The sequence below is a fragment of the Polypterus senegalus genome, chromosome 17, assembly GCF_016835505.1.
Source record: "Polypterus senegalus isolate Bchr_013 chromosome 17, ASM1683550v1, whole genome shotgun sequence".
In the NCBI taxonomy this organism is placed as follows: domain Eukaryota; kingdom Metazoa; phylum Chordata; class Cladistia; order Polypteriformes; family Polypteridae; genus Polypterus; species Polypterus senegalus.
In genome coordinates this window covers 27,866,982-27,879,452 of record NC_053170.1, presented here as the reverse complement: position 1 = coordinate 27,879,452, position 12,471 = coordinate 27,866,982, and the positions used below count along the sequence as shown (strand labels likewise).

The 12,471-nt window shown below is 37.7% G+C and overlaps 1 protein-coding gene across 1 annotated transcript in view; it reads right to left on the bottom strand.

Moving 5' to 3' along the window:
- snrnp40 (small nuclear ribonucleoprotein 40 (U5)) overlaps positions 1 to 12,350 on the bottom strand; it is a 49,303-nt gene extending 36,953 nt beyond the window's left edge. The window contains exons 1-2 of the mRNA XM_039739189.1: positions 12,102 to 12,350; positions 2,149 to 2,278 (exon numbers count right to left, since the gene is read on the bottom strand). Of these exons, the coding sequence (XP_039595123.1) occupies positions 2,149 to 2,278; positions 12,102 to 12,227 (256 nt within the window). The 5' untranslated portion in view covers positions 12,228 to 12,350. The remainder of the gene's footprint in view (positions 1 to 2,148; positions 2,279 to 12,101) is intronic.
- Positions 12,351 to 12,471: the final 121 nt, after the last annotated feature.

Below are 12,471 nucleotides of genomic sequence, written 5' to 3'. Positions count from 1 at the left end.
GCAGGCTCATTCCTTACAGCTTACTTACAAAAGTTAAGCAGGTTTCATTTCGAAATTATACGCGTAACGGTCATAACGGTCAACAATGTCCGCCAAGTTGAAATTTCTTATTCATGGCCCCATCTTCACGAAATTTGGTAGGTGGCTTCCCTGCACTAACCGAAACCAATGTACATACTTATTTCGGTGGTATGACGCCACTGTCGGCCACCATATTGAACTTTCCAACGTCACTAATTCTCCAACTTCCCGTGTAAGTAGAAAGTTGAAATTTGGCAGGCTTATTCCTTACAGATTACTTACAAAAGTTAAGAAGGTTTCATTTCGAAATTCTGTGCGCAACGGTCATAACGGTCGACAACATCCGCCATGTTGAACTTTGTTCTTTATGGCCCCATCTTCACGAAATTTGGTAGGCGGCTTTCCTGCGCTAACCGAAACCAATGTACGTACTTATTTCGGTGGTATGATGCCACTGTCCGCCATATTGAACTTTTCAACGGTCTTTGTTACTTATGGGCCCATCTTCAAGAAATTTGGTACGCGGGTTCCCAACGCTAACTGAATCCTACTTACGTACATATATATGTCCATAGCCTGCAGCTCGGTCACAGTGTGAGGCAGCGTTGGGTCCCCCATCCCAACGCCTCCCATGTTGTTGGCTGCCTGCCTATAGAAGGCTGTCCGTCGCTCCAGTCTCTACATTCCCTTCCTTGCTTTGCCACGGGATTAACGTCTCCCTGCTGATAACTACAGCCTTTTTATTTAATCCATGGCTTCTCCGCTGTTTTATTGTTCATTTATTACGATTATAGTTATTGTGTAGGTATTTTAGACTTACTTTACATTGTTCAGGTACCCATTTCCTTTATCATTCCAACCGTATCCCCATTAACATGTCTATCGAGGTGATCACCATCGATCAAAGAACTGTCACTTACCGAGTGGTTTCCATGCCCGGAAATGGCACCTACCTTTTCCATTCTCTTTGTTACATATTGCATGGCCATATCAGGCTCACTCTTGATATCCGGAGGAAAAATGTGTCTTATGTATTAAATGACTGGGACAGGTTCAAGGTGTGGACTGATGACGGTACAGGAGATAATTGTTCTACACAGGAGCACTAGAAGAGTGAAATGCTTAAGCCCTTCACCTATGCATCTGCATGTGAGTTGATGGCTGCCGGTGAATTGTTCGGTTGTCGCTTTCAAGTGTAACGAAATGGCCAAATATTTTACACCTTTTGACAACCGCCAATGCCTCTTAAACATCTTAGATTGACAGGTGACGATTTCAGTAGTGGACACTTTGATGTTTATGAATGTTTCAACTCTCAAAGGCTGGATGTGAAGTTATCGATGAAACCGGTTGTATACTTACAACACTTGACAGATGCCGAATGTCTCTTTAACACAAGTCCTACAAATACTGTCGTAATTGAAACAAACCATGAAACTCATGCTCAAGAGTAAGCTCAGCGCACAGCTTGGTCATATTACAACCGGAGGGCCGAACTCACAATGTGGTATACAAAGAGATCCTTAACAAATAATTATTGGTATATTATCCCTCAGTTTAAAAAGGTTTAATTTTCTTCTTAATAAAAATTTTAAGGCAGTACTTAGCCGCTGCGAAGCGTGGGTATTTTGCTAGTATTATAATATAAATATTATATTATATTATAATTCTAAACTTTGGTTTTCTTCTATGCAAATACCTCTCCTTCTGTACAATGGAAATTGTGTTAATTTATGCCAATTTATTTATTAATACAATTTGCTGTGTTTATTTACCTTTTTATTGCACATTCATATTTATTTTAATTTTGTGCTTTCTCTTTTTGTATTGTTGATTGTTATATTAATACATAATGATTTTTTCTGTCAACATTTTTCTGTATTATTGAACTTTCTTTTATCATTTTATCAACTTTACGATTCCTGCCTTCTTTATGCAAATGTTCTGTCTGAATTTACATTGTATCTTTTTATTTTTATTAATTAGCTTACTTGTATGTTTATTTTCACAAAATGTAATGACTTATCACACTCTATAAATGAATGACGCTTTTAGTAGCTAATCAAAAATATAAACCAGATCACAGAAACAGCTGGAAGCAATACATCAAAGTATTTTTCAACTTACGTATTAGTCGATCAAAACCAGAAGAGGCCAGAGTGGATCCATTAGGGTGAAACTTGCAACAGTAAACTTCTCCGTCATGCCCACTCAGGAGCATGATGGGTGCCTGTAAGCTTGAATTTCTGGGGGGGCCCTAAAATTATAATGAGGAGAATAAAAAATTCAGTATTCACTGTAGATAAAATAGGTCATATTGTAAGTTTCTCACTTATTCATTAATATATCTATTATATATTCTGCTCATTCAGTTTAACTTTGTCAGTGCTGAAATGACAGAAAGCACAAGGCTGGAATTCACCCTGAATGGGATGCCAGCCTACTGCAACATACAAACACTGCTACAAATACATTCAAACCAAGACAATTCACAAGCACTCCTCATCTTGATAGCAGATCTTGCCTGTCTATTACCAGCACTGGATATCTCAGAGCTGACAATATTTGTGAGCTGTATCACGATCTGCCACACCTGAGCCATATTAATGCTCTGGACCTGAAATGGATAACTTGACTCAAAGTCCAAAACACAATGCTCAAGAACACTGGTTCTCACACTCACTCTTAGGGACCAACTATAGCTACAAGTTTTTGTTTCAATTACTTTCACAATCAGTGTGTCATTATACCTAAAATGGATTAATTATCTAGTCCCTTTTACTATTCTTTTATTATGCAATCAGAAAAGTTCACTAGTGATTTTTACATTTATAAGACATTTAGAAGTGCTATAGTTTCTCCTATAACTTTAAATGCTTAACTCTTTTGTTTCTCCTATTAATTTGCCTTTCTGTGGTGTTCTCTCTTAATTATATCTTAATAATGACAATTAATAATAAGTAAAGCAGACAAATGGGCCAACAACAATGAATGCTGAAAAGAAAATCATGATGAGGAAAATCTTACAAAACTTACGTTTTTATAATTAAAACTGGGAAACAGCTTGCTTAATTAGCCTAGGAGTGCAATTAAAACCAGGAGCTGGTTAGAACAAAAACTTGTAGCCAAGTTCCCTGGATCTGAGTTGGAGAACCACTGCTCTAGCATTTTTTAAAACAGAAACAAAAAATAAGGATATAATGCAGCCATAAGGAGTGTTTTATATTTCCAAAGTGTTAAAAGGTTCCTTGCACACAATCACTGAAATTTGGGACATGCAAACTATCATTTTCCATACAGGTCTGAAATGTAGAATCAATAAAATCTCAACAGAGCTGTCAAGATTAAAGAAAAAATAATTACATTAATTGTCCAATAACATTTATTGACTTCAGGTAAAAACGTATTTTTTTTATAGCGAAGAAAAGGAATACATCATTGATTAGCTATGCAACTGGCTTTTCTCATAATAAGCAAGTTTCACAGAAGCTAAACTAAAACCTCAAATTATGTACTTTCACTAATCCCCCACCCCAAATTCAGAAAATCTTCAAAAAGACAAAAGTTATTCACATGTCAATCATTCAACAATTCTGCTTATGATTATCTTCTATGGCATCACAAGGCCAGTGCCTCAAAGAAAGTGATGAAGATGTTATCAATTCTTTCTAGAGACACAGAGAGAGCTGATGCAAAGTGCACACCATACATTTTAGTAGTAAGGAAAGCATGACTAGCTTTTAATGTTCCAAGTTCTTCTATATTTGTGGATCAAAGAAGACAGGAAGGAGAAACGCGAAAGCATTTTTGTGGAGAAAAACAGAAGTATGCTATTTATTTTTAATTCTCTTAACTTACAGAAAATGTCACAAAATGTTCTTTTGGAAAAAAAATCTATGGAAAATCTGCTGATAAATCTTCCTGCAAGCAACAGCATTATTAAAGATTAGGTTGTTTCAGTCAGGGAAGAGTGAATCATATTCTAAGAAGGCATTTTGACTTTATGGCAAATAATCTGTAAGAACTAATTCCAAAGAGTGGATATCTTCAACCAGTACAGATGTACTAAGGCAGACTACAACAGGTTTACTAAATTAAGAACAAAAATTAAATCATTGTCTGCATAGTGTGCATAGGTAATTGCCAGTATACTGAATAAAACTTTACAGACATACTGTTAACTTTGATAAGAACATCAATTTGTCTTTTTGTGACTGACCTACTATCCACATTTATACTGGGCCTCTACATCTAAATTTTAATTATGTAACTGCTATTCCCTTTGACATCTTCACCTACTACAACTCAACAATACAGACCTACTGTAAAAGTTACATAACCTGTTAGACTTGCAGCTAACCACTGCCCACTACAACATACCAACCACAAGCTGCTTAATCTGAAACAGCAAAACATCGAATTTATAAACCGTTTTCGGAAAATTAGTAGCAACTCACACTAAAAAAATAAAGAACATGCCAACTGTACTCTGCCTGAGTGAGCTGTACAGCAGCAGCGCTCACCACTGTGAAGCCAGGTTTCTGCTGGACAGCACAAGGCTGGGAAAAACAATTCAAACAGCATTCATTTCCTTTCCAAGCTCTGTGTTTCCTTAAAATAGGGGCATTAAATCACTCCATTTTTTCAGGTTAGGGGAGGTTCTCTGTTGGCTTCTCTTCCACAAAATGGAAAGAACACACATACTCCTCTTTGGTATCCTTTAAAAAACTTAATATTTTTAGCCCTCCTAATGTCTCATAAGAGGGTACAGATCAAAAGGTGCCACCAGCCACATTTGGACAGGCATAATATCTTGTCTTGAGAGCTTTTCCCCGCATAAGATTTTTTTTTTTTTTAAAACTTTGTGACATCCTTTAACAGAGTAAACAGTACTAGACCTTTCATAGCTCACCCCCAAAACAATAAGAAATCTTAATTCTTAATCTTTGTGTATTGATGATATGCAGTACAGGTTGAAAATGCCTAATCAGAAATTTCAAAATATGAAACTTTGAGCACCAACATGTCACAAGTGGAAAATTCCACACTAGAGGTCTATTTTATAAAATTTTGTTTGGATTTAGGTTTGAAAATATGCTTCCACTGTAAAACATGAAAATGCATATGCAAAATAAATGTAACTTATAAAACTTGACATGAGCAGATTTCTACATCTCAGTCATCATATAAATGTGACTTTCGTTAAACTAAGACACATGATTAACAATAAAAATATCCAAAATCAGAAATTCTTCCAGTTTCAGGCATTTTGGATCGTGGATACTTAACCTGTATTACCATGAAAGACATTGCACAACCCTATAATATTGATTCTTTCCGCCACCTTTTGGACATGGAGGATTTTTAGCTGCGTTCACATATAAAGTTGAAAGCACCTACTGTGCCTGCCATGTCTGTCTGTCCATATGAAATAACTTGCTTCCCAATTTTGCTGAAATTTGGCACACTTATTATTCAATGAAATTTGTCAGAAAAGTACAATTTGTGTTGAGATATCTCAAATATAGCATAGTTTACAGTGTTTTTAAATTTCAAAATTCTGTATTAAAAACTACCATTAAATTTGTAAAATTGTCTGTCTTAAAATAGAGAAACATTCTGTGTGCCCTTAATTTTGAATTATTCTACTGTTTCAAATTTACCTTTAAAAAGGTCCCTTCAACTTGTGAGGTTTCTGAACTCTTTTGGGACCTTCCTGAGTGGGACGACACGCCGAAGTGCATCCTGAAATTTTCCATTTGTGGAAGATTACTTGTCCATTGCCGATGCAACCGCAAGCTCTCAGTGCTGCAGCGGAACACTGCGGAAGCAACTCCAAGCTGATCGCGGTCACACTATAGCTGCTTGTTGTCGATGGGTGATACAAGGAACAAGCTGAATAAAGCTGGTTTTCCTAAAGTACTGAGACTCGGCCTCATGTTTTGAGGTGCAAAACAGTGACTCACGTGTCACATCAACTTGCATATTTTCTTTTTTTTACTTATCCAACAAACATTTGTAATGACAAAAACAGATCCCCAGAACAAGTCAGTCACAGGGAGAGGTGCTCAGCTTTGCTCATGTGCAAGCCACTGTCTGAGGTTACATTAACCGTAAAAATAAAACTAAAAAGAAAAAAAATCACTCATCTAGAAATGAATACAACATGACAGGAACATTTAAGTGGCCCACTGTAAGCATAAAGTGAGCAAATAAGTACTCAGTATTTTGTGTTACACTTAAAAAAACCCCTCATGGCTGCATTATCAGCAGATCATGATTCAATATTTTTCTGATGCTATAATTTACCAGCAAAGCTCCAGATTTACTTTCCATCATGGTCTGAAACAGCCATCAATTGCACCTTGCAACTTTATCAACATTTTTGATAGGTGGACCTGAAGAAGAGTTTATGTTTAAAATATTTGAAGTACAATTAGTCATAGACCAGTTTATTCACAGACACCTGGTTTCTAAAACCCCAGGTAAGCCCTTATTCCGGTTAGAGAAATCGGATTATTGGTCCCCGAGACAGCTGTTTAAAAGACATAGATTTTTCAATGAATAACCTGGGGCCTCATGTATAACGCCGTGCGTAGAACTCGCACTATAACATGGCGTAAGTACAAAAGCCAAAATGTGCTTACGCACAGAAAAATCCAGATGCAGGAATCTGTGCGTACTCCAACTTCCACGTTCTTCCGCTACATAAATCCCGATCAGCGTGAAAACTAACGCTCGTGCACGCGCTTTATGTAACGCCTCAACTCCTCCCAGAATTACACCTCTTTGAATATGCAAATTAATATAAATCGCCCTTAAACTCAGCCTTCTGTGAAAAGACAATAGGAAAAGCACGGGGGGAAATATAAGAATTTCAGCGAATACCAAGTGGAGGCGAAGGAAAAACATACTATTTGTTCAAATAAACCGTGGTATAATCAACAAAAGGAAGTTGATCGAGTGACATAGCGTGTTGGAGAGACTTGAAAGCTGACGTTCACAAAATCGCACAGTACCGGAAATAAAAAAAGAAGTCACATATCAAAGTCGCCGTGAAAAGCCGAGTTGTAGCCCACTGTCTGAGTGTCATATGAAAGCTTATTAGGGTACAGAGAAAAAAAGGCACACAGTGGGGAAAAAGCACGAAATGTCAACTTCAATCTCGACATTTCCACTTTAATCACGTATTTATTTTGTCATTAAAGTAGAACATCATAAACTTCATCTTAAAATTGTTTAATTAACTGGTTTCTCAAATCACATCGTAATTAAAGTAGCACGTTAAATGCTTTGTTTTGTATTTGATCTTCTATGTGCCTATGTGTGTGAATCACTACTTGCTTCTTAAACCGGCTCTCTTCCTCCAACTGGACACAGAATCCATTAAATTCATGATATTACAGCTCTCTGAATAACTAAAATACTGAGATGTATATGTGATATCATTTTCATGATGATAGGAGTTAAAGCACGTTATTAAACATGTGTTTCACTTCGATGAAATAATTTATTGCAGCAGTACTCCGGGGCGGCTCTAGGCTTGTGGTGGCACTGGGCAGAGGAAGAATCGGTGGCTCCTTCGCCCGCCAATGTCAGTAAGGTAGCTTATGCATGGTGGATGGCCTCGTCCGTTGCAGACACTGCATAGCCACCTTGTGCTCATGACACAAGCATTTAACTTTTGCCGAAATTTGTCGCTGTGTATTTAGCGGTGTTGTTATTTTCTCTTTCTGTGTTATATTCAATATATATTGGCATAGCCGTCACTGCAGTCAGTGCTTTTCTTTCCCCAAGTAACCGATCGCCACACAATCAGCTCTGTAATAGAAGTTAAGCCATCTGTAAGCTTAGCGACGATTTTTCAAAACTTTTAAGGAACATTGAAATATCTTCGTAGTACATGTTTAATTATTCTATCCTTAACGACACTCCCAGAGAAGAATATAGATTATTTAAATGAAGTTAAAGTTTTATCTGTATAATTTAATGAACATATTTTGCTGCATTTCACCTTAAAAATGATATTGTCATCATATGTAAATATGCGCTTTATAAAGTGGCTCAGGTTGTGCGATATTATAACTGTAGTGCAAGTTTACAGTGGGGTCATTGTACTTATAAGTACAAACAGTTCTACAAGGTGCAATTGATTGAGTGCATTTAAAGTTATTGGGATGAAACTGTTTCTGAACCGCGAGGTCTGTACAGGAAAGGCTTTAAAACGTTTTGCAGTGGCTGAGACAGCGTGTCCTTGAAGCTGTATACCGATAATTCTCTTTCCGATCAGCTGCTGCTGTGATTCACACTCAGATACAGTGATATAAATACTCCGAGTCGTGCAGTGACAGTAATATGGAAAAAGATGATTCCGCTGTGGCAACTCCTAATGGGAGGAGCTGAAAGAAGAAGAAGTGAGAGTAACAACGCTAAAGCAGTTATGGTATTTGGAATACTATGGCTGTTTCCTGGACCATTATATTGTTACAAGTTAATTACAATCAGATGCGTTACACTAATAAACAATATGCGGTTAGTTTCAGTGTATTTATAAAGCCACGTCAGGAAAATAATGAGTAACCACACAGGAACAATACCATTGTTTTGACGCTGGGTGCCGCCAGTCTGCAAAACCGAGCGGAGAACTTGCGTACGACAAGGCATGAGGTACCGTGGAAAAGTGCGTGGCTTTACGCCAAGTGTAGGTTTCATACATCGCGATTTGAACGTGGAAAAGTTCTTACGCAACATTTCTGTGCGTACGCACCATTTATACATGTGGCCCCTGGTTATTTGGCCATGTAAATCCTTAAATCAGATACAGGTAAGGATTTTGTCAATTGCAATCTGTTTGCATGCTAAGCTTTGCATAGGCTTTCAGCAGCAACAGGTTAAGGCATCAACAACAGAAATTTCCTGAAAATGCTCTTTATCGTAATGAGTTTTTCTTTTAAAGTACGTGCCTTCACTATATCATTATTGTTAAATGATGGCAGTTACCATAAGAATATAAAATATTAGACAGTTCATTCGTAGTAGGAAAAACTATTGGGCCACACAAACTAATCAGTCTATACTAATAAAAGGCAAAGCCCTCACTGACTGACTCATCACTAATTCTCCAACTTCCCGTGTAGGTAGAAGGCTGAAATTTGGCAGGCTCATTCCTTACAGCTTACTTACAAAAGTTAGGCAGGTTTCATTTCGAAATTCTACGCGTAATGGTCATAACTGGAACCTATTTTTTCGTCCATATGCTGTAATAGACTGCAGGTCGATGGCCGTGGGAGGCGAAGTTGCATGTCGCATCATCACGCCTCCTATAAGTACGTAGAGAACAAGGAAGAGCTCAAAAGAGCGCTGAACAAAAAACGCATTTCAAAATTGAAAAGGCAGCAAAAGGTTATGATGTGAGTGAAGCATATAAGCATATTCATAAGTGCAGCTACTGCAGAAACAAAGCACGGTGTGAATCTTAAGTTTAAATTAAGTTTATAGACACGCTCCCGCTGCCATTTGTCATGCCTACGACGAATATGGTATTCGCGATATACAAGTTTAATGAGAAGACACGAGGTATAAACGAGACTTTGGATCACTTTGTAACGGAGTTAAAATTGCTGTAGCAAGAAACTTTTAAGTGCCGGGTCTTAGCTAACATTAAATAAAGCCATGGATAGGGCTGGGCGATTTGGCCTAAAATCAAAATCTCGATTAATTTAACATTTTAACTCGATTATGATTAATTTATTTTAACGATTATTTTATTTATTTTTTTGCCCTCATAGTTCACTGACAAGTTTTGTACAGTAAATATGCTCACATATTACAAGTGAGAGATTTTTGAATGAAGGGTGCATTACTTGATTTTAAAATAATTGAAGGAAAGACTACTATCTGTGATTATTTATTGAACATCAATGTTGAACAACTGAAATTAAAGCACACATTGCCTAAAACGTACAGTCACTTTGTTGTTATTAAAAAAAAAAAAAGTAAAAATAAATAACTTGCACTTTTGGAAACAAAATAAATTATTTTCAATGTTTTTCTTATTAAAAGTAGAAAATAAGCAGTATCTCTTCTAAATAAAATAACTCTTATATATCCTGTAAATAATATTTTAAACAGTGCATTTCTTGCATCTTCTGTAAACAAATATTTTAATGTGCAATATATCCATGTAAACAACAGATTGTTGTAACGAAAATAGAACTCTCTAAACATTGTTGCATGAGGTGATCTTAGCGATCTTGTCATGTCACTATATGAACATGAATTTACTCTAAGTTCTTACTAAGAAACACAAGCATGTTAACCTTTTCAGGTTTCAGGCAGTACCTGAGGCATGTAACAATGTTTCCGCCCGAACTGAAAACCCGCTCTGATGGGGAGCTAGTAGCTGGTATGCAGAGATACCTTTTTGCCACCTTACTTAGAGTGGGAAAGTGTACATGATGCTTCCTCCACCAGTCCAGTGGATTTGCCTCACTATCCAGTATGGGGGACACCAAATAGCTGCTCATCTCTGCACCATTGTCTGTCATAAGGGCTGAAAGTTTTTCTTCTGCGAGGTCCCATTCAGAAAGCATATCTTTCAGACCTTGCGCAATCATATCTGCCGTGTGATCGGCTGGAAAATATGCCGTCTCAAGGCATCTCTGGCACAGCTTCCAATTGTCGTCAATGTAGTGCAAAGTAAGGCTCAAGAATGTGTCCATCGTCCTACTTGACCAGAGATCAGATGTGGCTGCAAAGTGTTGAACATTTTTCAGTTCAGCAGCTACATTTTTACAACATGCCTTGTACAGGTCTGGCAGCGCAGTTTTAGAAAAATGTGATCGCGATGGCACAGTGTATCTTCTGTCGAGAGTTTTAACGAGGTGTTTAAACCCGCTTCACTCCACTGTAGCCAAGGGAATCATATCCTTTGCGATGTAATAACAAATAGCGTCAGTTATTTCTTTCCATCTTTTTGAACTCTTCTCATACTGTGTGGCATTTGTGAACACTTGTGTTATCGACATCTGCTTTGCTGAGGCACTTATTGCTGGGCGCTTGTCAGTCTCTTTTTGTTTTTTTTGAGCCATGCACTGTTCATATTCAGTACCGTGATTGTGCTTCAAGTGTTGAAACAAATTGGTGGTGTTACCTTTGGGCGTCGAAACTGTTTTTCTACAGTGTCTACATCTGATTTCATTTTGTTCGATGTCATCCTTACTGAAGCCAAAATGTGTCCAAATGACGGAGACTGCGTTTTTCTTTGGTACAAGCTGCTCTTGTTGCTCAGTTGTGTCAGTGTTTAAGCTCTCCATGCTCGACATGTCGGTGGAATAATGTAACGTAACGGAGCGGGGTCACGCGACTCCACACGCCGTAGTGTTTTTAAAGGGAAAGTAATCGAAATAATCAAACTGGAAAAACTTGATCGATTATAGGTTCTGAATGTCGATTTCAATTACTTTTCAATTAATCGCCCAGCCCTAGCCGTGGACATCGCGAGATCGCATGAGATAGCACAAGCACAGCCGAGAAGCTTCGATGCATGTACTCCGAGCGGCTCACATCAACTGACTTTGCAGGACTGGAAAAGATTAAATTAAGTTCATACACACGCTACCACTAAATATTCGCAGGCAAATCCACAACAGAGGTTTGCAAATGTTTCATTAAACAAGAATTTATTATCTAGCCAGTGAAGACAGATTGTTGTAGGAATTAAAAGCATCCTTTAATTCTGAAATCAAACCATAAATAGCTTGTTAACTGTAACATGAAAAGCTGGATACCTTTTAACTGATTTGTAAAAGTAATTAAAGATTTTACCAAACATTGTAACAATCAAAAATAACAACAAAACCCAAGATTTGTAAACTGGCCGGCGTCTCCAGTCGACGTGTTTTTGGGGATGGACCCCCACACTGAGTATTATGGGATTTGAAGTTTTCCAATTAAACCTTTTACCTACCTATGGTTTCTTGCTTTAAAAGAAAAACGCAGCTACATTACGGATTATTGGGAAATTCTGAGCGCACTCGAAACTGTAAGCATGTCAAATGAATGCGTAAAACATAACCCACCATCGGCACGAGCTGCTGTTGAGATTGTGCCGCTGCCACCAGTTCATTGCGAGGCTTCTTAACCACGGGAACCAATGCCGTCTCTGTCGTGGTCCCTGGGACTTTTCGTTTCATTTGCTCAATCATTTTCAAAATAAAATAAAAATAAAACTTATCGTATACGGTTTAATTAGGTTCCAGGTTGCCTCGTTGTTACAGCAAGTTTAACCCAGGTTGCGGAAAACAGTCCAGGCAAAGTGGCATTCGATTGGTTGGATTAGCCGGAAACGTGGCTTTGAACAAAAAGCTGATTTGCTAGTGATCTTGTCAATCATTGTGGTTGCAACGGCGATTGTCGCTACGGAAATGCGCTTAGGTTAAGGCTTCCTGT